This window comes from Sarcophilus harrisii, chromosome 2 (genome assembly GCF_902635505.1).
Source record: "Sarcophilus harrisii chromosome 2, mSarHar1.11, whole genome shotgun sequence".
Taxonomy (NCBI): domain Eukaryota; kingdom Metazoa; phylum Chordata; class Mammalia; order Dasyuromorphia; family Dasyuridae; genus Sarcophilus; species Sarcophilus harrisii.
Window position 1 is genome coordinate 283,491,875 of NC_045427.1, and position 27,752 is coordinate 283,519,626.

The following is a 27,752-nucleotide window of genomic DNA, read 5'->3' on the forward strand; positions in this document are numbered from 1 at the left end:
TGAGCTCTGATATAATTAATAACTAAGTCTTATTCTATTAATTATGACTATGGAAAGAGCTTTGAGCCAAGAGTGAGTCTAAGAAGAACACATAAGTCAAGTTTGTCAGTAAATTCATAGACTCATAGATTGAGAGAGCTGGAAGTGACCCAAGAAGCCCCTGACTCTAACCTTTTCCTTTTGCAGAAGGGGTTCAGAGTATGGTTAAGTCACACAGCTAGCAAGTACCTGAGGCAAATATTTGAATCTTAGTCTTCCTGATTTCAAGTCCAATGGTCCATCCACTAAGCCATGTTAACTCCATCCAACCCAAATACAGTCAACTTTCAATAACTGGAATGTCTCCAAAATTCTGTGTGAGTCAGTTTCTAAACTGAATCGCATCATGAACATATTAAGAGATGCTGACATTTAAAAGATCCCTGCCCAGGACATACATGTAAATAAAGCAAAGAATTGTGTCCATCCCCATACATTTTATATGTATGTGGATTTTCATGTATCCAACTTGCTTAAAGTAAGGAAAACCTGTAGATGGAAATTAGGAAACCATAGAAGAATATCTGAGTCCACTGACCATTTTGCAAATTTTGAAGAAGTCACCAGTCATTGTCAAACAGCTGGGATCAGCTGGGTCAAATTAGAAGGTATCTGAGGGTCAGACACTAAGGTGCATAAGAAATAAAGAAATGGTCTTATCTGAACAAGGTATATCACTGTGTCCAGCAAGATGTTTTGCACTGTTTTAGGGTTTTTTTTATTGCTATTGCTGTCTTTAATGGACCTATAACTTCATTAGGATAAGGAGCGGTTACCTCTGCCAAAGCAGATCAGAACCTCTTTGCAACTTTAAGAATGAATGAACAAATGAATTTACAAGTCTGGCACTGAAAGCATTTCAAAATCTTTTGCATCATCTAGTATTTTAAACAATTTAACCATACCTGCCTTCATTAACACTGATAACTGAAATTTGATACAATGTATTTCTCTACCAAAAAAATACTATTGTCATAAGACAATAGCAAAACATGATTAATATTTACATTTTTCCTCAGGAAATTCAACCGACAAGTGTTAATTTCTATTTCTACAGCACTTTGATACATAAATAGGTAATACACACATTGTTATTACTATTTTCTGACAAGATTTAGATATTTTCTCAGGGCAGCACAATTAACATCATTTAAACCCAAATCTCCCAACTACTAGTCCAGGGCTTAAAACAGGGACATCAGAAAGAGCATCTAGCTAGCTTTATCACAACTTGTTATGTGACCATAGGTCAGTCATCAGACTCATTGGTCTTCAATTTCTTCATTTACAAAATGAGCAGTTCAGATTAGATGAATTTGTTCATTACTAACATTTATACAGAATTTTAATGCTTTCAAAATGCTTGTGGATAGGAAGGACAACCTTGTGAATAGGCAGAAAATTCTTTTAAGACAAATTAGTTATAGAGAAGGTGCCAACCAATGCTGATGGAAAGAGTTTCCTTATCCATAAGGAAAGAAGTGGAGTACTGGATAGAGTGCTGGAGTCAAAAAGACCTATGATCAACTCTCACCTCAGAAAGTTATAGCAGTGGTTATAGCCCCTAAGCAAATCACCTAACTGCTTTTTGCTTCAGTTTCCTGAATGAGGATAATAATACACCTACCTCCTAAGGTTGGTGCCAGGATCAAATGGAATAATAATTAGAAAGTGCATTATAAAATGCATGATACTTGGCATAATAATCACTTTATAAATATATATATTTATTATTATATTATATATTATTATTATAAATATGATTTTAGCTAATATTATTTATAAAATTGGGATATTAAAACACCTACCTCCTAGAATTGTTGTGAAGATCAAATGAGATAATATTTGTAAAAAGTTTAGCACAATGCCTAATACACTAAGTGCCATATAAATGTTAGTTATCATCATTATTAACCCTGGGAAACTTAACTTCTGTTTGCCTCAGTTTCCTTATCTGTAAAATGGCAATAATAATAGCACCTACCTCTCAATGTTGCTATGAGAATAAAATGAAATAATATTAAAGTGCTTAACACAGTGTCTGGCAACAGTAGATACTTCATAAATGCTCATTTCCTACCTTATCTCTCTTACCCCCCCATCAATACAACAATAATAACAATGATAATAATCCAGTCTCAGGTACTTCCTAGCTAAGGGACCCTGAACAAATCATTTAACCCTATTTGCCTCAGTTTCCTTTCCTGTAAAATGAACTGGAGAAGGAAACGGCAACCCGCTTCAGTATCTTTTCCAGGAAAACTCCAAATGGGATGACAAAGAGTCAGACATGATTGAACAACAACAAAAAATGTATTATCTAAAATTAATACTCCAGAGCTGAATCCAAAAAGACTACCATCATTTCCTTATTCCCGGAGGCTATGCATCTCCTAACACATCTAATTCAAGATCACAGACAAGTTTTTTGGGTTGCCATAATCATTTGGGTTGCCTTCCACCATTCCAACATTTAGGATTAGTTATGTAATTTTTGTTGTTGTTAGTTTTTCAGTAGTAATAAGACAAAAGAGAAAGGAGGTGACAGAGGATGAGATGGACAGATAGTGTAATGAAAACAATGAATGTGAATTTTGGACAGTCTTCAGGAGAGTGGAGGGCAAAAGGATCTGGCATGCTATGGTCCACGGGGTTGCAAAGAGCCAGACTCACTGAATGACTGAACAACAATAGAATCTTCTGGGGGGGGAGTTAGAAAGTTCAGACACTATGTTTTAGCCAGGTGGACCTTTGGTTTCACCTAATATCATGAATGTATTATACAACCCATTCCACAACCTCTTCAGCTCCTGGAACAGAGCCATACTGGTCCCTCATATTTTATCATAGGCCTTTGGGCAGCACAACCCGTCTCAATACCTGGGACCCCTCCATAAGAAAAAATGAGGGTTTCTGGGAAGTTCTGGTATAAGTCCCTAACAGTAGCAGAATTGATGTGGGAGCCCGACTGCAGGATCATGGGGTCCATGAAATTGTTGGCGGGGTTTATATTTTGATAACTGTATTTAAATATAATTAATTTCATTTGTCATCCTTTATATTTTATTTTTATGTACTTAAAATTATTATTCTGAAGAATCCATAACTTCATCAGACTTCCAAAAGAATAGAACTAGAAAAAAAATCATCTGGAAGAACAAAATATTAAGAATATCAAAGAAATTAATGAAAAAAAAATACAAAGGGAAGTGGCCTAGATTAATACCAGATCTGAAACTATATCATAAAACACTAACCATCAAAACTATCTGGTACTGGCTAAGAAATAGAGAAGTGGATCAGTGGAATAGATTAGGGGCAAAAGACACAGTAGTCAATTACTATAGTAACTTAGTGTATGATGAACCCAAAGCTTCTGGGATAAAAATTGCTGAAAAAAAAATTGCTGGAAAAACTGGAAAACAATAGGACACAAATTAGATAAAGATCAACACCTCATACCCATGTATCAAGATAAAGACTAAATGGGTGCATGATTTTAGATAATTAAAGGGGAACTATAAGCAAATTAGAAGAGCAAAGAATAGTCTACCAACTCATACTTATTGGAAAGGGAAAAATTCTTGATCAAACAAAAGTTAGAGAAAATTACAAAATGCAAAATAGGTAATTTCATTATATTAAATTAAAAAAGTTTTTATACAAATAGATTGACAAAGGAATCCACAACACATACAAAATTGTTAAGAACCTCTGGAATTCCTAAGGTTTCCTCTCACTCTGACATCTTATGATCCTCTGAATGATTCTCCCCTTCCTACCCACATAGGGCACTCAGAGTTGATACTAAAGTATAAGGTTCTCATTTACATGCAATTTATAGGATAATGGAATCAGTAATAATTCCCTTTTATTCCAACTCCAGAGAGAAGAATTCTGTTTCTCTGTCAGATCAATGATTAATTCTCTAAGACAGAGCAGTAGAAAGAGAGATGGAGGGTGGAGATAGGGGTATAAGAGAGATAAGGTGTTATCAACTCACTTGTAATTGCCTCGTTTGGAAGCAATATGAAGAGGTAACAACCCATCCTTATTGGATTTATTGGCATCTGCTCCCTGAGACAAGAGGAACTCCACCACATCTTCATGTTCATTTTTACAAGCTTCGTAGAGGGCTGAGGCACTGTCGCTGGCCTGAGTGTTAATGTCCGCACCTAGCAAAGAACAAAAGGATTGGTTTAATGATCAGAAGATGTTGGCAAAATTGTGGAGGGGACAAAAGTCTTTTGGGAGGTATTACTTTCTGATCTTTCTTATTCTTCCATTATTTTTTTCTTCCTGTCAGATTCCCAGGTCCCTCCCATCTAAGAGGAAAGTACATTTGATGAACACATGTACATTATAGTATTAGTAATTTTAGACGTCACATTCCCATTGAACTGGGAGTCCCCATGGGGAAACCAGGAGAAATACACTGAATTTGAACCCATAAAACCAATGTTCATATTACAGTTCTATTTAGAATCCCCTTTAGTTCCTCACTGCCATTCATCCAAATCAATTGCCCAATTTTATTGTTTCAGATAAGTCCCCTTGACTCAAACAGCTAAATCTGAGTGAGACTTTCAACTAAACATTCGATCTTTCCTTAGACTATTTCTTTTTGGTTGTTTTTTTTTGGGGGGGAGGGGAGGAGTTTGGAGGCTATTGGGGTTAATGACTTGCCCAGGATCACATGGCTAGTAGGTGTCTAAAGCTGAATTTGAACTCAGGTTTTCCTGACTTCAGGACGGTAATCTATTCACTGTGCCATCTATCTGTCCCTATCCCCTGGACTTTGAGTCTCCCCCTACTCCAATCTCCACCCAGTTGCCAAAATGACTTTTTCCAAAGTGTAGATCTAAGCAAGTAATCCTACTCAATAAATCCAGTAGTTTTCTATTGTCTGAAGAATCAAATATAAAGTTCTTTAATATTTAAAGTACTTCACACCATAGTCCCTTTGTATCTCCACATACTTTATGATCAAGTCCACTTACTTTTCTAGCACACAACATTCTATCTCCTGTCTCTGGGCCTTTTTTAATAGCTGTCCCCTACACTGAAATGGGCAGCTACTGTTGCAATGGATAAGAGTCCTGGGACAGGAATCAGGAAGACCTGATTTCAAATATGATCTCAAAAATACTTACTAAGTATGTGACCCTGGACAAATCACTTCACCCTGTTTGCCTCAGTTTCCTCATCTGTAAAATGAGCTGGAGAAGGAAATGGCAAACCAATCCAGTATCTTTGCCAAGAAAATCTCAAATGAGGTCACAATCAGATGACTGGGGAAAAAATGCCTGAACAATAATATAATGAATGGCACTTAATAAATGTTAGTGAATTGAACTGAATTGAATGGCCCCTTCTAATTTTAAAACTCAAAACACAACATCAAAGGCTCTCTATCAATTTCCATTAAAAACTTCATCTTCACCACTCATATGAAAGAGTGTTCCAAATCATTATTAATCAGAGAAATGCAAATTAAGACAACTCAGATACCACTACACACCTGTCAGATTGGCTAAGATGACAGGAAAAAATAATGATGATTGTTGGAGGGGATGCGGGAAAACTGAGACACTGATACATTGTTGGTGGAGCTGTGAACAAATCCAACCATTCTGGAGAGCAATTTGGAATTATGCCTAAAAAGTTATCAAACTGTGCATACCCTTTGATCCAGCAGTGCTACTACTGGTCTTATACCCCAAGGAGATACTAAAGGGAAAGGGACCAGTGTGTGCCAAAATGTTTGTGGCAGCCCTGTTTGTAGTGGCTAGAAGCTGGAAACTGAGTGGATGCCCATCAATTGGAGAATAGTTGGGTAAATTGTGGTATATGAATGTTATGGAATATTATTGTTCTGTAAGAAATGACCAGCAGGATGAATACAGAAAGGCTTGGAGAAAATTACATGAACTGATGCTAAGTGAAATGAGCAGAACCAAGAGATCATTATATACGTCAACAACGATACTGTATGAAGGTGTAATCTGATGGAAGTGGATTTCTTTGACAAAGAGACCTAATTCAGTTTCAATTGATCAATGATGGACAGAAGCAGCTACACCCAAAGAAAAAACACTGGGAAATGAATGTAAACTGTTTGCATTTTTGTTTTTCTTCCCGGGTTATTTTTACCTTCTGAATCCAATTCTCCCTGAGCAACAAGAAAACTGTTTGGATCTGCACACATACATTGTATCTAGGATATACTAGGACATATTCAACATATATAGGACTGCTTGCCATTTAGGGGAGGGGGTGGAGGGTAGGAGGGAAAAATCGGAACAGAAGTGAGTGCAAGGGATAATGTTGTAAAAAAATTACCCTGGCATGGATTCTGTCAATAAAAAGTTACTATAAAAAAAAAAACCTTCATCTTCATCAGACAAGTTTGTTCACTCACCCAAGAAAAATGCTTTTATTTATAAATATATATAGCATGTAAAGGTATGGGGATGGGAGGAAAAATGCACATAGAATCAAGAAGATTTCTATCTATAATATACTTGACTCTTGAAATCATCTAACATGTGCTGCTGTCTTCCACAATCCCACTTTCTTAGCTCTAGGGACCCACTTCTATGCCTCTGTCTCTAACTGTCCAGTACATATTTGTCCTAAACCAGTGAACAAATCTCTCTGCTCTGCTCAGATGTTTGCTAAACCCATCAGATGTTTCTCTGAGCATAAAAGCTGCCTGCCAACTCTTGCATTCCCTTGACCCAAATGCCCGGGCCATGTTTGGCAATTTTAAAATGTCAGAGCTAGAAATAGTGTGGGGATGGCAATGAGCAAAGAAGGACATTTTATTAAGAAAGAAAAACAAAAAATTGAAGATTTATAGAATATTGGATTGAAAAACTAACCTCTGAGAATTCATTTGCACCCACATCAAGATTTTGTTTAGTTTTGTTTTTTTCACCTTTGGAACCTTAGAACCCTGAATTCAAGAATCTAGGAAATTTAAGCTCAAATCTTAACTCCACTGTTTACTAATGATGTGAACTTGAGCAAATTCTATAGTGTTCCTAAAATTTAATTTCCTTGTTTATAAAACTTGGTTAGTACTTTCTTTTCTAACATTCTTAGGATTAGAGACTTTAGAGAAATTAAGATCTAGCAGATCTAGTCCACCAAGATAGTTTGGAGAAAACGTTGTCCCTCTACTCATGAAGGTTACATTCTAATAGCATTAGATTTCTTTTGACCTGACATCATTATATTTGTTGGCTCATTTTTCACTTGTGTCTGACACTTAGTGATCCTATTTGAAGTTTGCTTGGCAAAGATAATGAAATAATTTGCCATTTCCTTCTCCAGCTGATTCTACAGATAAGGATCCTGAAGCAAACAGGGTTAAGTGACTTGCCCAGGGTCACATAGCCAGGAAGTGTCTAAGGTCAGTTTTGAACTCAGGTCTTCTGTGCCATCTAGCTCCCAAACACAATTACAAACATATAAAATATGAGTTGTAAGTGGACTTTGTACTGATTTCTCTTTCTGGTGGGAAAAAAATGTCTTGAAATTTAAGTATAATCTCTGGAAATTGTAATCTTGGAAAGATAGCACTTTCTCCCTATCCTGAGCCAAGGGGCAGACTTTCTCTTGTGGCCAAGAGGTTTTCCAGATAATTTGTAGCAGAAGAGGTTCAGGTTTTGGAATGGAATGAAGTATGACAACTGTTTTGAATGGAAACTAACAAAGAGGTATTAATACTACTATTGTCTATTATTTTACCTGTTAAAAAGTATGGGAGGAAAGATGAGGATGGAAAAGATGACTGAAATGTATTGCTCATCAACTGTGACCTCTCTTTAAAAACTGTGGAAAAGCTGCTAAAGGTTGAACTCCCCCAACTCCCTCTCAGGTGCCATTCCTAGAAGGTGCATTGTCTATGGTTTTCCCCTATCTCTTTCACCTGTTCCTATTTCCTGATTTATTAATTTTTTAGTTTCATATTAAAACTACAATTGACCATAAGTTTACTGTGACAAATAAAGGGAAGAATGAAATGGAGGAAGCTAGTAGATTGCTGGAAATATACAGAATTCAAACAGAACAATAGAAATTTGCACCTTATTTCAAAAGAATTATTAATCATTTTATAGGCTTCCCAAAACACAGAACCAAAATGGATCTGGAATTTTTCCTTCCTTTTCCCTAGACTAAAGAACAATACCGAAAAAAATCAAGAGATTGTTGAACCTGATTCAGATGTGATTTTAAATGCAGGTACTTCATGAAATCTACTATCTCTCACCAAGGACAGATATGTAAATCAAAGGAACATCATGCTGTGTTTCCTTAGCTATCTAGTGGAAAGAGAAAGGTATGATCTAGAAAGAATCTCCCTTGACCACTTACCTAAGTCTCTTACTTTCATTTTTGCTTTCTACCCTAAACCTCCAAACCTTACCAGATAACAATAACTGCTGGTTACAAAAGCATTAGAAAGTTGTTTATTAGTAAACATCTACTGTGTCCTGAGGACTGTGCAAAGTACTTTACAAATATCTCATTTGACCACCACAACCACCCTGGGAGCTACGTATATTATTATTCTCATTTAACAGTTGAAGAAATTCAATATTCCCAGGTAAAGTGACATAGCTAGTAAGAGTGTGGGTTCAAATTTGAACTTTGATCTTCCCGATAACAGACTCAGATCTCTATCCACTATACCACTTAACTGCCTAGTCTCAAATTCTATAACTCAAAGGTATTTTCCAGCTCTCACTTTCTTTGCTGTAATGTCCCTCTCATTTCTAAAATGCTTTGTTTCTCTTACTTAGGGTCATACTTCCACTCACCATGCTTGGCCAGAAATCTCAGGGCCTCCAGCTGTCCACTCTGGGCAGCCACAAATAAAGGGGTAATGCCGTATGCATTCTTGGATTCCACCTTGGCACCTCCGCTCACCAGAATTTCCATGACTTCCAAGTCGTTCCTGGCCACGGATTCATGAAGAGCAGTCCATCCCCGGTTGCATCGATGGTTGGTATCGGCATTATATTGCACAAGCATCCTAACAGCTTCCACATTCTTCCGCTCACAAGCTGTACCAGGAAAATTGCAAACCACTCAGCAAAATAACGACCATGAGAGAGGAGTCTGTCGCCTGAAAACAAAGTCTGCTGGGAAAGGTTACTCCTCTAGAGAAATAAGCTTCAGAAAGTTGCTTGAGACCATTGGAGATTCATGAGGGTCCTCCCAGTGATCCACAAGAGGGTCTCTAAGAACCTTAATGCTTATGTTCTAATATTATCTATAACTATAGAACTTGGGAATCTCTGGCTTCTGGGCTAGATCTAGCCATGGGAGTAATTTCATTTTGTTTACACATTTTTCTCAAATTAAAAATATGGGGGAGAAATATATTTTGGATAAGACAGTCTCCTTGTCCTCATGAAGGTTATAATCTGTTAGAATTGTCTATGGAGCATCCCTATCCTACCATTAAGGCTACTTAATACAATTACTAGTTTGTTTGTTTTGGAGATATGAGAGTGAAGATTTATTAGTCACATCTCTACCTCAGAGATTATTAAGGACGATTTCTTTATACTTTCACATGAATTTCTCACATGAATTTTGAGGCTATACAAAATATTAAAAGAAATGGAATCTTACCTCGGTAATAACTACTAGTTTAAGTAAAATAGAAGCTCTAAAAGATATTTATTCCTTTTAATTCAGCAAATATATTATTGATAATTAATTATTTTTATTTGTAGTGTTCACATGATCAGATTTTATGAGATACTAAATGATTATATACCATGTATAAGGAAACAAAGATGCTAGAGTCAACATTCCCAGAAGAATGACATTGTGATCCACAACTCTGATTACTCTATGATCTTCTTGGGGAAAAAAGATTAAGTGTATGAAAAGGAAAGCAAAAGTGCAAGAAGTTTTTTTTTTAACTGATACTCAAAAAAAGTTCAAGAGAAATCACAAAAAAGTACCTTATCATCATAGCAGGAAGTACAAAGAATTCAGAGAACTGTGAGTTAATGGGCACCACAAACACTTCATCTCTCAATTGTGTATTTCACTGGCTATACCCCTTGCCTAGACTCTTCTCTCTCATCTCATGCTTCCAGGTTTCCTGGACTCCTTCAAGACTCAGTTAAAGTGCTGCCTTCTGCAAGAAACCTTTCTTTATATTCCTTAACACGGATGCTTCTCCTCTTGATTATCTCCAGTTTTCTGGGATGTGTCTTATTTATACATAGCTGTTTTCTGTTACCTCCCATATTAGATTGTAAGCCCTTTGAGAATAGAACTCGATTTTTTTCTCTTACATTATATTCCCCAGATGTTAATGTTATATTATAATAATATTATATTCCCAAGTGTTAATAAATACTTATTGACTTTGTGGAGGAGGCAGGACTTAAATTGGATCTCAAATAAAAGGTAAATTTTGGACTGGGGGCAAGAACAGAGCTCTAGTTTAAAAAAGAGAAGATGATGATTTTGACATCAAGTCATTCTGTGACATTAGGCAAGGCATTTCCCCTCTGGGCCTCAGTTGCCTCTTTAGTTAAATGAAATTACATGAGATGACTTTTACCTCCCAGTTCTAAATCCCATAATTCCAGAAGGTAGAAATGGTGGTAAAGGAGGCAATGTTACCAATAATCCTTGATTTTCACAATCCTCTCATTTATTTAACCAGAAGGAATTTTTGTTCTTCCTAAAATTATGAAGAGCAATAGTTAGACTGCTGGGCCTGAAAGGCCTAAGTCCAAATGTGACTAGCTGAGTTAGTTACCTGGGCAAGTCACCTGACCTCTGTTCACCTCAATTTCCCCAACTATAAAATGAGTATAATAATAGCAGTTACCTCCTAGCATTGTTGTGAGGATCAAATAGGATCATATTTGTGAAGCACTCAGCACAGTGCCTGGCACAGTAGGTGTTTGATAAAATCCTATTTGCTTTCTTTCTCTGAGCATTGTAAAATTCTAAACTTAGAGATAAAGGGAACTTCAGAAAACATTTAACCTCAATCCCCTAACTTTTAAAGATCAACAATTAAGGTCCAGAGATCAAGTGACTTCCTCAGTCACATAGCTAATGAGATGGGATTTGAACACAGGTTCATGCTGCTTATAATATGTTTACTTGTTTCCCTATTTTATCATCCTAATTAGAAAGTAAATTCCTTAAAAGCAGAAACCAAATCTTCCTTTTTTTGAATCTTCCCTACATCTTATAAAGAACACAGCCATTTGATAAATGTCTTATGAATGAATGGATGAATGAGTGAACAAATGAAACAGAGACATCCTACACAAAATTTTTGACAGATTGTGACCAAAATATTAATTAGTATACTTATGAACCAGGAAAAGAAATGAAGGTTGGGTTCATAGTTAGGTGCACAAAATAAATAAATAGTGGTGATTATTTCAACCTGGAAGAATGTTTCTAATAGCATATTATAAGTATCCATCCATAGCCTTATTCTTTTCAATATTAGTATCAATGATTTGGATGTAGATGGCATAAGCCTGAAGCTTAGAAAATAATGACAACTAACATATTATTACATATAGTAATATTGATATCAATAACCAATACTGAGATGACTAGCTGTTACAATTAATATAATAGTCACATTGTAATTATTTTAAGAATAATTATTAATATTGCTTAGTGTCCTTTGTGTTGTATAATTATTAATGAAGATTAATAATATATAATTCTACATAGTTTAGAAATAAAATAACAAATATTCTATGGTTTTGCATGACTGGCTAGGGTTGACAAGATGAAATTCAGTGGATAAAATTAAAGAAGTGCAGCTGGGCTCCAAAAACTCAACTTTAGGATTAAAATGCCTATAATAGTAAACAGTGTAGTTTTTGAAGCCAAAAAAGTGATCTTACTCTGCATTAACAGATGTGGAGTGTACAAAAGGAGGAAGATGAGACCACAGTTGGAGGATTGTTCTCATTTCTGGTTACCAGATGTTAACATGAACATTGTCAAGTGGATAACATGTCCAGAGGAGCATGACCAGGATGGTAAAGGGTCTCAAAATGAAAATGGAATTTGAATAATAATTGCCCAAGTTTTAAGGTTTGTTAAGCCCTTCATTGTTATCTCATTTGTTCTTTACAACAAAGTTTTGTTAGGTGATAGAATTAATTAATCCCATTTTACAGATGAGGAGACTGAGGTTGAGAAGTTCAATGACAGCTTAATTAGTCTATAAGGTTGGATTTGAACTCAGGCCTTCTTGACTCCAAATCTAACAACCTAGCTAATGTACCATCTAGTAGCTGAATGTTTAATTGGAAAACAGTGTAACATGATGGTTGTCCATAGGACTAATATTGATGGGGGAAAGGATTCTATTTGTTCAGCGCGGCTTCAGAGAACAGCAGCATATAACCAATGAACAGAAAATTCCCTGGATGCAAAATTTAGCTCAAATTGTCATCAAAAAGACCCAACATAGAACTGAAGTGTTTTGTGAGATAATGAGCTGTCTTGTCATCGGAAGTTTCTCTGCAAAGGATGAATGACCACTTGGGGGAGATGTTGCAAAAGGAATTCCTGAATCCCTGCATGCAAAAGTCAATTATACCTTAGGAGTTTCAGGATGTCTTTAAGCAATAACAGCCACTTTAAACTAAAACTTTCTTTGAAAGGAATAACACACATTTGGAAATTTGATTTCTGGGGTGTTCATTGCAATATTATTTTCATTGCTTTCCAGTACTTTAGGTACTCACCTTTATAAAGTGGGGTCTCTCGAGACTTGTTAGAAATATCCGGTTCAGCTCCGCATTGTAAAAGGGTCAGTAAGCAATCTAGGTTTCCTCTACAAGTTGCTATATAAAGGGCTGTTTCCTCCTGAAGGGTGCGTTGATCAATAACAGCAGGATATGCTAGAGGAAAGACCATTTGAAAGATCATCATTAACAAACTCACCCAAGATGACACTATGGATGGAACACTGGGCTTGGAACCAGGAAGATTCAACCTCCTCAGATCAATTCTGGCTTCAGATATTTATTAACTGTGTGAGATCCTGGGCAAGTCACTTAACCCTGTCTGCCTCAGTTTCATCATTTGTAAAATGAGCTGGAGAAGAAAATAGCAAACCACTCCAGTATATTTTCTAAGACACCAAATGGAGTCACACAGAGTTGAACACAAGTGAATAACAACACACATCCATATTTACAGGATGTCTAAAAATCTTAGTGCAGCTAGGAGCTCTACTGACTTTATACTGAACTAAGAATTTTATGATTTTGTGACACCCTAAACTAAACATTTGAAAAACAGCCCATATTACTTATTAATGAGTGGCTTGGATTTCAAGGAAAAACATTTATGAAAGTGCATGAAATGAACTGATATGTTGTATTAACATTTGTCTAATGCTTCTAATTATCCCAATGTTTTCATCTACATTGTTTAATGTTTTCTCATACCAAACTTCAGAATAAAACAGTTATCCTGAATTTGATAGATTAGAGAACTGAAGCCTAAAGATTTAATAATAGTAACTCACATCTCTAAAGCAGTGATATCTAAGGGGTAAAATGGATAGAGCACTGGGCCTTGTATCAGGAAGAAGTGAGTTCAAATGCAGACTCACTGAAAATATAAATAATAACTACTTCCCAGGATAGTTGCAAGAATCAAATGAGATAATAATTATAACGCGCATGACACTTAGTAGATACTTAATAAATGCATATTTCTTTCCTAAAAGAAGAGATGGTATGGTGGATAGGAAGGCCTCTTAAAGTCAAAAAGACTTGTGTTTTAAGGTCTTCTGACCATCTACTGATTGATTGTGGGCAAGTCATTTAATCCATTAATTTTCTAAAATGTGGGTTTTTCAACTGAGGTCTAGAAAAAAAATCAGAGGAGTTGGATGAGGAAAAAAATACAACTGAATGTAAAACATACACATACACACACACACAAATACACATGTATTTATTTATATTTAGGTACTTATATATGCATATGTGCATATGTATGTATACATAATGAAAAAGTAATAAATGGACATTTGCATTTGCTGTGCATCATATGTCTTTAAGTTTGTTGTTTAGTCATGTCCAATTCTTAGTGACCTCATTTGGAGTTTCTTGGCAAAGATACTGGAATGGTTTGTTATGTCCTTCTGCAGTTCATTTTACAGATGAGGAAACTGAGGCAAAGAAGTCTTTTGCCAAAGGAACTTGCTAAGAGTCACACACTTAGTAAGTACCTGAGGCCATAGTGGAACCCATGAAATGAGTCTTCCTGATTCCAAGCCCAGTGTTTTATCCACTATATCACTTAGCTGACCCTTCTTTTTATATGTATGTATGCATGCATGTATCTGTGTGTATATATACACAAATAGCTATATATACATATATAGTTGAATTATATAAAATATATGAAATAAGGAGACAGATTTTGTACATGTGTCTTTGCATAGTCCAACCTGTCTTTTGCTTCCTTATATTTTCTACCATCTTCTCACATCCTCATATAAATGCAATTATACTATTATTTTTCAACTCACTTTTCTGTAATATTTTCAGACAACCCAACTGGCCATAATAGGCAGCTTCATGCAGAGGAAGCCATCCATCCTTGTTGGGTTCCGAGAGGTTTTTGCCTGACTGGATCATGGAAGTTAAGGCATTTTCATCACCATCCTTAATGGCCTTCACCACAGGATCTATGACTCTTTAAAAAGAAGGAGAGCTCATTAACATTGGCTTGTCTCAAAAGTCAATTAGTCAACAGGCATTCATTAAGCACTATTGTGATCCAGAAGCTATGTAGGGAATCCAGAGAAGGGCAAAAAAACGGTCCTTACTCTCAAGGAGTTCACAGTCTAATGAGGAAGGCAAAATGCAAATTACTATGTACAAGCAAGCTCTATCCATGCTAAATTGATAAGATACCAAGATAAAGGGAGCTCAGGAAAGGCTTCTTGTAAAACATAGGATTTTAGTTGGAACTTGAAGGAAAACAGAAAGAACAGAAGGTGGAGATGATGAGAAAGCTAGTGAAAATTTCTAGAGGCAGGAGTTGGAGTTTATTGTAAAAGAAACAAGAATGGCAAAAAAAAAGAAGAAAAAAAGTAAGTTTTTAAAAAGGGAAAAGGAGGAAACAAGAGGGAGGCCAGGTATCAGTGAATTGCTCATGATGGGGATGAGTGGGGAATAAGGTATGAGTACTGGAAAGGTAAGACTCAAGTTTATGCCCCCCAGATAAGAACTCCTGCTTTATTAAGTGCCTAGTATGTGCCAGCCACTGTGCTAAGCACTAGCCATATAAAATACAGAAGTAACACTGTCCCTGACATTAATGTAATGTTAAAAGTGGGAAAAGACCTCAGAACATGGAACAGAGAATGTCAAGAATTAGAAGAATCCTTAGAAAATAGATGAGACTATGGAACATAAAATGCTAAAGTAGAAAAGACCTTGCATATCATCCTGCCCATCTCCCTCCTTTAATGTAGAAATAAGTTGATTTCTTTTTTTTGTTATTCAATTATGTTTAACTCTTCATGAACCATGAACCACAGCATGTTAGACCCTTCTATCCTACACTATCCCCTGAAGTCTGTCCAAGTTCATGTTCATTGCTTCTATCTGTCTTCCTCTGCATCCTCTTCTATTTTAGCCTTCAATCTTTTTCAACATCAGGGTCTTTTCAATCAACAAGTACCAGGGATAAGAGAGAGTTTAATATTCTATGGGGATGTTAAAGTTATTGTCCTGAGTTATCAGCTTAGGGTGAGAATCCAAAGTTAAGCCTGGGTCTTGTGGCTAATAAACAAGTGTTAATTTAAATAATTGCTTGATTGATTGGGCCTTCAAGAAGGGTATAGAATACTTTTAAAATTATAACTTGGACATTAAAATTAAAAATCTGTCTCTTCTTCACTCTGAATAAGGACATTTAATCTAATGAAATGAAATGGCTCTTCTGGGTGAGATTCAGGTGACATATATACTATAGGGAAAACTCCCTCTAAAAATGCAGGTTAGTGCCTTTTCGGCAGTCTAGGACATGGTAAGTGATTTGCCAGAATCATACATACATATACATATATATATATATATATATATATATATATATATATATATATAGCGGCTGTCACAAAGCAAGACTTGAACTCAAGTCTCCCTGGCTTTGAAGCTAGCTCTCTATCTACTACTAGGTAGCCTCTCATTGAATGTTACAATGCAAGTTATTTGGGAATGTTGGAATAAGAAATTCCATACTTCAGACTATGGTTCTCTATGAATCACTGTTTTTGCTCTTCCTCTAGGGAATTAAAATTTTATGGCTCCTTGGGCTTATCATTCTTACTTCCCATGCATCTTAACTCAAAATGATCACCAAAAAGCTGGAAAGGACATTAAAACAGCAAAGTTTTGAAACAAAATAAATAATTCTAAGACTGGAAGAGAACATTCTCCCCTATTTCAATGCTTTTATGTGGTCCAGTTTAAAGTGCCCAGTTCTCTTTTTGTTTTTCAATCGTGTCCAGTTTTTCATGAGCCCATTTGGGGTTTTCTTGGCAAAGATACTTGAATGGTTTGACATTTTCTTCTCTAATTCATTTTACAGATGAGGAAACTGAGGCAAATAGGGAAAAAGTGACTTGCCCAGGGACACATAAGTAATAAGTATGTGAGGCCAGATTTGAACTCAGAAAGATGTATCTTCCTAAGTCCAGAGATCCAATACTGTAACTATTGAGCCACTTAGCTACCCCTATTCTTATTTTCTGTTTAAATCTAATAGTTTAATCCCACTATATTATAGATTAAGACTCTGAGGTCCAGAGAAGGACAATTGCCAAAGCTCACCCAGCTTGGGGTCAAGAACCAAGCCTGGTTCTTCTGACTCCCAGATAACTGTTCTTTCAACTAAACAAAAAAATTTGATTAGCAATAATATATTCATTATTTTTGGAAAACCCCCAGAGTAAATCCTCCAATGTTGTTTATTATAGTTACCTACATTTGTGCCTTATGCTCTTACAAGACTATGAGCTCCATAAGGCTAGGAATCATATCAAAAAATTAAATTCAGCAAAGATTTATTGAGGATCTACCATGTGTAAAATACTATTAAGGTACTAAATATACAGACAAAAAAAACCCCAAAAACAAAGCAGTCCCTAACTTCAGGGAGTTTATATTTTATCACATACTTGTATTAAAGATAAGTCTAGAAAGATAAGATTTCACTAATAATAGCCAAGCAGAGGTGTTTCTATTTTATTTTAGAGGCAATAGAGAGCTATTTAAGTTTTTTGAGCAAGAAAATGATATGGTCAGACCTGGGCTTGAGGAATGTCAGCTTTATAGCTGGAATCAATAAGGGTCAGAGAAAGGAAAGATAGCAGACAGAAAAAGTAGTTAAATGGCAATAAATGAAGAAATGATAAGGGGCTGAACCAAGGTAGAAGCTATGTGAATTGATGACGACAGGAATGAATAAAAAAGGTGTTATGAAGGTAAAATTGATAAGACCTGGAAGGTAGGGGGCTTATGAAGTAAAAAGAGGAGGAAAAATAGAGCATGATTCTGATGCTGCTGAATTATTTTCCCAAAGATTCCTGCACATATCTACACAAAATCAGAAATAAAAAGAAACTTAAAAATCAGTTTGTCCAATTTTCTAATTTTGTAGATGAGGTTCGATGGCTTGCCCAAAGTCAAGGCTTTAACGGAGGTCTTCTGATTACAAATGCAGTGTTCTTTATACCATATTACATTATCTAGCACAGTCCTCTGTACACAGTTGACATTTAATAATTAATGAGTGAATTAACTGTTGCAGTTACAAAGATGTTCTCATGACCTATGAAGACTGAATGCAGATCAAAGCATAGTATGTTCATCTTTTTTTGTTGTTTTTTATCCTTTCTTGTGTTTTTTTCCATTTTTATCTGATTTATTTTTGCTTAGCAAGATAAATATGGAAATATGTTTATAAGAATTGCACACATTTAACCTATATCAGATTGCTTGCTGTCTTGGGGAAGGAGAAAGAGGGGGAAAAAATCTGGAACACAAGGTTTTGAGGGGAATTTTGAAAAATTTGAAAACTTTATCTTTCAATATATTTGGAAAAATAAAATACCATTTGAAAAGCAAAGATTTTTTCATTTTATAGATGTAGAAAATAAGCCATAATTAAACCAGAATTGATGGCAGAGCCAGGATCAAAATGAAGAGTGCCTATAAACCCATTTGGCTACTTCTTCTTTCAGTCTCCTGGACTTGTATTAATAGCTTTGTATTCATATTAGATGCACAAAATTAAATGTGTATGAAGCCAGAGGAAACTGAGGCAGGCAACCTCTCCTGCTCCCTGCTCCCACCCATCTACCCTCCTCTACCAGGATGAGTTCTGCTCAAACTCTTCACCAGAACATTTCTCAAATTCGGAAGGGCTAAAGCCACAATGTATATTTCCCCTCTCCTCTCTTCCCCTCACACTCCTTCCTTTTGGTTAACCTTGCTGAGTGTGCTGCTGAACTCCAGCTGGGTAGAAAGCAGAAATTCTATGTTAAGAAACAGACATTTCTCACACACAGTCTCAATACTAGCCAAAAGGAGAAGCAACATCTTTTCCCAGGATATCCAGCTTACATGGCCCCTCCCAAAACCCAGGAAGGCTGAGAAAAGAGGTAGTTGTTCAGTCTTGGAAGAAATAGGGCCTGAGATCTCTCCTTTTTTATCAGTAATTTGTCATTGACTTGGATAAAATTGTCTGTATTTGCTTATTAGAACATTGAACTTTGACTCAGGAAGTCATGAGATTAAAATCTGTCTCCCCTACTTGCTTGTTTAGGTGATTCTAAGAGAGCTGTTTAATCTCTCTGTCTCAATTTCCTCATCTGTAAAATAGGAATAATAATAATAGCCTATTACAGGGCTATTGTGAGAATTAAATGAGATCATATATGAAGAACATTTTACAGGAGCAGCTAGGTAATACAAAGGGTAGATCAACCTTGGGATCAAAAGGAGTTTAATTCAAATCTGGATGTAGACACTTGACATGTACTAGCTGTGTGACTGATTATCACACCAAAAAGAAAAAGAAAAACACACTTTATAGCACTATAAAAATACTAGCAATTTCTATATGTAAAGTGGAACATTTTTTAGAAGCTTTACTTCCTCAGGATGGTCCTTCTTGGAATCATCCAGATCTATTTTAGTTAATCAAATGCTAGTACTTTGGAGTGTTTGTTGATCTGAAGAAATGGTGGTTGTTCATTTGGTCTTTTTCTGAGTCTTCCCTGAGCTAGGGGGTGTCCCTGACTCTATTGTCCCATTCCAAAGATTGCTGAGAAAAGAGGGATATGTACTCCCTCATCTCAGTATTATCCTTAGGAAGTCATTGACAAGAAGCCAGAAAGCTAACAATGTGAATAAAATTTCATTCATTCTCCTACATTCTCTCCTTTTCACCCTCAATCAATTTTGCTTAGTATCATAAAACAGAAGATTTTAAAGCTAAAAGGCGGGGAGAGGGATTACAATGTAGAACAAAAAACTCAGAGAGCAGGAAGGAGCCTCAAAATCCTAGTACAAGGAATGATGTACTTAGAAATTATCTTAGAATCACAGATTAGAAACTGTTTTCTCTAAAAGGTATCTTAAATGCAGAATATCAAAGATAGAAAGAGACCTTAAAACAAGAGGAAAAGACTGTCAAAAGCTTGAAGAGGATCTTAAAAATCATAGAATCATATTTTGCTAGAATTGAAAGGGACTTTTTAAAAAGAGCAAGTCAAGATACAGAGCACAGAATATTAAAGATCACCTACCCACTTATTTTACAGAGGAAATTGAGGTTGAGAGAGAGAGAGAGGAAGTGACCTCTTAAGGTCACAAGGTGAGTTACTGGCAGAACAGAGATGAAAACTTGGATTCTCTCAATTTCCACGTCAGAGGTGGGGTTTTTTGTTTAGTTTTTTTTTTGTTTTTGGCACTATATGGGGTTGCTTCTCCAAAGTATATTTGCATCAGTTGAGCAAAAAAGCTATAATATAAGAAAACTTGTTAAGCTGATCTGACTACCAAGGTTTCCACACAAGAGTAAAGGGAAAGGATTCAAAGTAAGTTGTTTTAACGATCCATAGAGGAACAAAACTTTTTGATTCTTAAATTCTTCTCTATACATTTATTATCTCTGATACTTACTGATCATCTTTTTTGAAGTACTAATTCTCAGTAGCTCATCTCTTCAACACCTGTATTCTCTAGATAATGCTATAACTCAAGGACAATCACAATTTTCTAAGCATCAAATGGAAAGAAATCCAAAGACATACACCATAGTATAAGCAGGCTACAGCACACTATCAGAGAAGACTACTATAAAAGTCATCATTGAGGATAAAGATAATCTGAAATGTGAGTTTAAGAAGCAAAAGATGAGCTGACCTAGTGCTGCAGTGAGAACCTCCAGAGATATTAAAAGCATCCAGAGAAGGCTTCCACACTGAAGCAATCAATCCTCTACAGTACAGCACAATGATTGCTCAATCTGGAATCGAAAAACCTAGGATCAAATTCTACCCCATATTTTGTGACTTAAACCAAGTCACTTAATCCTTCTTTATTTCATTTCCTCATTTATAAAAGGTGGAAATTGGACTAAATGATCTCTAAGATATCATCCAACTCTTGTGTATGATCTCATGGCTTTCCAATTCATGAGAAGAAAAAAACCATGGATAAAATCCATTCAGGATGGGAAAGCATGGGTAGATGATGGCTATGAAAGAAGCTTCCACTCTAGCGAGTTCAGAGAATCATCTAATATGTCATTGAGTGGCCTTTGGACTTGTGCGGTGATCTGGATATGAAAACCATAGTTTTTCAGGAATTTGGGGATCCAGTGCACCTGCTCATCAAAAAGGTAGTTTCCTTTATCTGGAGGAGTTTGTATTAATTTATCAATCCATTGTAGATATGAAAATCCTTCTTCCTTTCAAAAGGAAAAAAAATTTTTAAAGATCAAATATTAATTCAGTTTGAGTTGGGGATAAAAAGGCAATCCTGCTTGGTAACTATACCCAGACACATCATCATTAAACAATGCCTTCTTAATTCTAGTGTTGCCTTCTTTTGTCTGTTTACATTTCTCAGTCTCTGTTCCTTCTCTGTCTGTCTTTTTCAATTTCTCATTCATCTCTTTCTCTGTTCTTCTCATTGCATCTCTCTATGTACTTGCCATGCATTTCCCTCTGTCTCTTCTCCTTAACTTATTATTTGTTTCCCTGGAGGTGAAAAGCATCTTAATACATCCATAATTTAAAAATAGCACGAGGCTAATTCAGTTAAAGTCCTGACAAGTGAATTAGCAGATAAACACGAACAAGGACCTGTTTGCCTTCCCAATGAGTGACTCATGAATTCTGAAAAAATCAGGAGAGACTGGACCTTCTGGTCTAGATCCAACTCCTGAAATGACTATATGTGTTTAAGGGACCATAAGGTAGAGGGAGGGAGGAGAGAAGTGAGGGGAGGCAGGAATTCTTTCCAAGTTACTTCCTCACTACCCTGACAAAGCCCCTACCCACACTCTATGCCACAAATGCCATTTGGGTTAGTTTGGACAGACAACAAGGTGACTGGCCTTGAACAAGGAGATAGAGGGGGGTCACTTACACAGGCTGGGGGGTCTTGAACAGGCTGCCGTTGTATCTTTGCCTGACCCCTTGAAACAAGCCCACATTGGGAGGCGGAGGCTGGGTCCCCGAAGGAGCTGCAGACCTGGAGGGGCGATGGCATGAGTGAAACAAGGAAAAATACTCAGAGTAAGAGAAGCGAGTCATATCCAGGGATTGGAAGAGGGAGAAAAGGGGGAAAGGGGAAGGAGAGAATGGGGGTGGGGGAAAAAGAAGAAGAGGAGAAAGGGGGTGGGGGAAAGAAGAAGAGGAGAAAGACAAAGAGAAAAAGAGAGAGAAAAAAAGAGAGAGAGAAAGAGAGAGAGAGAGAGAGAGAGAGAGAGAGAGAGAGAGAGAGAGAGAGAGAGAGAGGCAGGCAGAGGCTGGCTGATGCTGGGCACTGGGACTTTGAATGAAAGCAGATGGCCACAGCTTGCTCTGGGGCTGGACTCAGCTGTTCTCAGCTCTGGATTATTTTTGGCCTTCTGAGGAAGCACCAAGGGATTTGAATGACCATATAAGACAACAATGAGGTTCACACCCCCCTCTTTAAAAAAAAAAAAAAACTTAACCACACAGAAGGAAGATATGAAGTGACATGATATTCTCCACCTCTAAGGAAGATTTGAAAAAGTGGTTACAGTGGTTTGCTGCAAGCTGAGATCATGAAATTGTTCCAACCTTATGGTGCCTTCAGAGCCAGGTCTCATCTAGGCTGAGAAGTGCCTCCTCCAGGAATGCTGAGTCTCAAACCATGCCCTTTTCCTCTTCTGCTTTTTGACAACCGAGTTTAATTCAACAAGCTTTTATTAAGCACCTGCTCTGTGTGTAGGGATTTGGAGACACAGAAAGTTTGAAATTCTGCTCTTGTGGTCCATTGATTTGAAATCATGTATCCCTAAATGTTTTTTGTTTTGATTTTAGTGATATCCAATTCTTTGTGACCCCATTTGGGGTTTTCTTAGCAAAGATATTGGAGTGGTTTCCCATTGCCTTCTCTAGTTTATTCTACAGATGAAGAAATTGAGGCAAACAGAGTTAAGTGACCTACTCAGGGTCACACAGCTGGTAAGTGTCTGAGACTAAATTTGAAGTCATCTCTTCCTGACTCCAGGCCCAGCTCTTTATCTACTGCCCTACCTCATTATTAAAGATTTTCCTACAAATTCTCATTTGTAAAATGGGAATTATAATAACATCCACCTCACAAGATTGTTAGAAGAATAAATTAAACAAAGTTCAGTGCTTTGCAAACCTTAAGCAGTTATATAAATTCAAGAGGTACTTTTAGTAATAAATTGGAATACAAACATTTAATACAAAATAAGTGCATTTAAAAAGTTAGAAATAAATTGCCTCATAAAAGTCTAGACTAGTGATGTCAAACTCAGATAGAAAGAGGAGGGTTCACTAAAGCAGACATTAGGATCCTTACAGATACACATTAACTTAGAAAACCTAATCACATTATCTGTGTTTTATTATTTTGTGTTTATTTTGTTAAATATTTCCCAATTTCATTTTAACATAGCTCAGGCTTAGCTCTGGAGTATCATGGGCTGCATCAGCCTTGTATTCAATGTATCTGATCAAGAGAAAAGGAAATAGGGACAGGTAGATGGTGCAATGGACGGAGCACTGGCCCCAGAATGAGGAGGACCCGAGTTCAAATGCAGCCTCAGATACTTAACACTTAACTAGCTGTGTGACTTTGGGTAAGTCACTTATCCCTGTTTGTCTCAGTTTGCTCATTGGTAAATGATCCAGAAAAGGAAATGGCGAAGCACTTTCATCATCACTAAGAAAACAGAAAAGGCTAAACATTTAAAAAAAAAAAAAAAAAAAAAAAGATTCCTTGAGGAGTAAAGATTGCCTTTCTATTTCTATTTGTACTTGTATCCCCTTAGCCTGATACATGATAGGTGTTCCATAAATTTTTCTTGACTAATTCACACCATGCCCCTGCTCAGGAATTTTTCATTCCTTACTATGGTTTCTACCATAAAATATAAACTCCTCAACTTGTTTAAAGCCCTTCACAAGATTGTGACTTGCCAGACATAGTTTGTGCAACTTCCTTTCACACATTCTACATCCAAACCAAACAGCGGTCTAGCTGTTGCCTTTCTTCCTCACCTCTACTTCTTTTAATTCTTAACTTCCTTCAACATTCAATTCAAACAGGATTTCTATGAGAAGTCTTTCCTGATTCCCTTAGTTATTTGAGTTCTTGATCTCCTCAAATTATCTCAGATTTTCTTCTTTGAGTATAACTTATAGTCCTGCAGTGGAATGTTATCTTATCATCTCTTACCCAATACCAAGGTTGTTTTTATTTATTTATTTATTTATTTATTTTTGTCTTTGTATTTGCATAATACCTTACTGAAGGTAGGCACTGAAAAAATATTTATTGTTGTTGTTGCTATATAGAATAACTAGTTAGCATTTATTAAGATAGGTAGGTGACAGCACATAGAGCACTGGGTTTAGAATTAGGAAGAATCATCCAGCTTCAGACACTGTGTGACTCTGGGGAAGTCACTTAGCCTGTTTGCCTCAGTTCCCTCATCTGTAAAATGAGCTGCAGAAGAAAATGGCAAACCATTCCAATATTTACTAAATAAACTCCAAATGAGGTTTTACAAAGAGTTAGAAAGGACAGAACAACAAAAAGTATTAATTACTTCCTTAAATTCTGAAAAGTACTTTGCATATCTTATCTCATTTGATCCTTAAAATAGCCCTGTGAGGGAGATAATATTATTATCCCATTTTCAAGATGAAGAAACTGAGATCAATAGAGGTGAAGTGATTTTTCCCAGGGTCACAGAGATAAGTATCAGAAGCAGGATTTGAATTCAAGTCTTTCCAACCACTCTACCCACTAAATCACCGTACTGCTTGAAAATGATCCCAAGTTTAAGATAGGATGGGATATAGAGAATGGTACTTTTGTTCCAAAACTATTTTCACATGATTTTGAGTGGATGTCATTTTATGGTTTTTTTCTTCTTTAACATCCATCCTCAAGGTGGCTGCAAGGGATTGGGGTAGAGGCAGGGGAGGTAGAGGAAGTAGATAAGAAAATGTTTTACTTTGTTTTGTTTTTTAATTTTATCTCTGACCTCAAACCATGATCTAGACCTGACCTTGGTCCCCAAACATTGTACCCAACTGCTTTCTTATCAGTGATATAAGTAGGCCAACTTTAAAAGAAGAAAATTAATTATTAGCATGACCTTGGATAAGCTAATTCCCCAGCCCCAGCTTCAGTTTCCTCCAGTTTAAAGTGAATGGGTTGGACTAATGTGCTGGAGTCAGCTTATACTGAGCCTTGAGTGCTAATTATTAAATTTTCAGTATAAGCATTTAGACCTTGGAAATCAGCAAATAGTACAAATCTTGCCTTGACATATTATTCTGTAGAAAGTTATAAAGAAAATGTAAATAATGCAAATTAAACTTAAAAATATGTTGTACTAAGGGAAAAGGACCCACATGTACAAAAATGTTTGTAGTGGTCCTTTTTGGCAAGGAACTAGATAGAAATTGAGTGGACGCCCATCCGTTGGAGAATGGTTAAGTAAGTTATGGCATATGAATGTTATGGAATATTATTGTTCTGTAAGAAATGACCAGCAGGATGATTTCAGAGAGGCCTGGAGAGACTTAGATGAACTGATGCTAAATGAAGTGAGTAGAACCAAGAGAACATCGTACAAGGCAGTAAGAAGATTATACGGTGATCAATTCTGATGGACTCTTTTCAAACATCAAGATGATTCAAGTAACTCCCAATGATCTTGTGATGAAAAGAGCCATCTGCACCCAGAGAAAGGACTATGGGAACTGAGTGTGGATCACAACATAGTATTTTCACTTTATTGTTATTGTTTGCTTGTATTTTGTTTTCTTTCTCATTTTTTCCCTTTTTCATCTGATTTTTCTTGTGCAGCATGATATTTGTGGAAATATTTATAGAAGAATTGCACATTATTAACATATATTAGAATACTTGCTGTCTAGAGGAAAGAGTGAGAGAAAGAAGGAGAAAAAAAATTTGGAACACAGGATTTTGCAAGGGTGAATGTCAAAAACTATATGTGCGTGTGTTGAAAATAAAAGGTTTTATTTTTTAAAAAGCATGTCATACTTTCCTTTTTATTCACCCAGAGAGCCAGTTGTTAAACATTTACCAATACCTCACTAAAGAGTGTTCTCTAAGATCCTATTTAGTTTAAATCCGTGTTCCTCTGAGAACTTCCTGCTTTCATAGTCTAGTTTTGAGATCTCATTCTGTGAGCTAAGATCCTTTAGAATAAATATCAGATGTTCTATATTTTGATTCAGTCCAGTTGATCTTCACACACATATACTAAGTACCAACTGTATGTAAGGCATTGTGCTAAGTGCTGTTATTTCAGTTATGTCTGAGTCTTGCTGACCCCATTTCTCGGGAAAGATACTTTAAAGCAGTTTGCCATTTCCTTCTCCAGCTTATTTTGCAGATGAGGAAATCATGAGCAAACAGGGTTAAATGACTTGCCCAGTTGGTATCTAAGCTTAGGTTTGAACTCTGGAAGACTCATCTTCCTGACTTCAAGCCCAGCACTCTATCTACTATTCTACCTAGCTTGCTCCTATCTATTCCAGTCCCCTCTTTTTATAGATTAGGAAATCAAGGCCATAGAGTCCTCTATTACACCAATTTTTGTAGAACATATTCAAATAAGTTATTTATTTAGAAAATGTTTAGATTGGAAGAGACCTAATAACATTATCTAACCCAATTCCTTCATTTTTCAGATAAATAAACTGAGTCCAAGAAAGAGAAAGCCAGTGACCTATGATTTTATAGCTAGTAAGTGGCTAGGCTGTGACTCAAATTTGAGTTTTCTAAGGCTTTCTCAAACAATGTTTCAGCTCCCTTTTCCTTTCTGTGGTCCCTTTCTTCCAATGATGAGTTCATCCTAGAACTTCCATTTTGATGAAGCACCCAGATCACCTATCCTTCAATCCCTGGACTTTTCTGGAACTATTTCTCCTCTCCCATGATGTTCAATTCCCTTTTACTTCTTGTCTTCCCTCATTAGAATGCCCTTGAGGGCTGGAACTGTGTCTTTTTGCTTGCATTTGTATTCCCAGCATTTAGCATAGCGTTTGTCACTTCAGAGTTCTATGTTCTTAATAAATGCTTGAAGACTTGACTTTTCATTCTTCAGACTCTAAAACTAACTGCTCTCAAGAAGAAATATGATATAGTAGATTAAGTTCTGAACTTAAAATTAAGGTGAGCTGGGTTCAAATGCCACTACAAACATTTGTTAGCTGAATGACCTAATTAATTAGCTGAATAGGCACATTTGTAAATGATTTTTCCCAATGTCACACAAATAGTTAAGCATCAATGCATGAATCCAAACTAGGTCATATGACCTAAATCTAATCCTGTTTATTGGATTGATTCTTGACTGATTCTATTTGTAAGTTCCCAAGTTCTCAATAGTTTCTTTCCTAGGACCCATAAATACTCCTGTTAACAAAGTACCACAGAAAAACCAGAACCCAGCGAGGAAGCCTTTTGGATAACATAAGGGCCAAAAATTTTAAGTACTTAGGTACATGAGTGGGAATGGAATTTGCTCATTGAATGAGATTTTTTTGTTCAGTGGTTTTTCCAATCATGTCCGACTTTTAATGATCCCATTTAGGGTTTTTCTTAGCAAAGACACTAGAGTAGATGCCATTTCCTTCTCTAGCTCATTTTATAGGTGAGAAAACTGAGTCAAAAAGGGGTAGGTAACTTACCCAGGATCATACAACTAGTAAGTGTCTTTTCACTTGATTTGAAGTTAGAAAGACTCGTCTGCCTGACTCCAGGCCAAGTACTCTATCCACTATGTCACCTAGCTGGGTCCAAAAATGGAATGAGATTTCTTATGAGGTAGTATTATTTGGAGGTAATCAAGTCTACTTGTTAAAAATATTGAATAGGAGA

The 27,752-nt window shown here is 36.3% G+C and overlaps 1 protein-coding gene across 4 annotated transcripts in view; it reads right to left on the reverse strand.

Annotated features, from left to right (window-relative positions):
- ASB2 (ankyrin repeat and SOCS box containing 2) overlaps window positions 1-27,752 on the reverse strand; it is an 84,723-nt gene that overhangs the window by 17,757 nt on the left and 39,214 nt on the right. For 3 of the 4 annotated variants that reach the window (XM_003756158.3, XM_031952331.1, XM_031952330.1), the window contains 5 exons: window positions 21,753-21,857; window positions 14,612-14,778; window positions 12,810-12,965; window positions 8,868-9,113; window positions 4,043-4,214 (listed from right to left, as the gene is read on the reverse strand). In XM_003756158.3, coding sequence (XP_003756206.1) covers window positions 4,043-4,214; window positions 8,868-9,113; window positions 12,810-12,965; window positions 14,612-14,778; window positions 21,753-21,857 — 846 coding nt within the window. The remainder of the gene's footprint in view (window positions 1-4,042; window positions 4,215-8,867; window positions 9,114-12,809; window positions 12,966-14,611; window positions 14,779-21,752; window positions 21,858-27,752) is intronic. The other variant, XM_031952332.1, reaches the window with a different exon arrangement.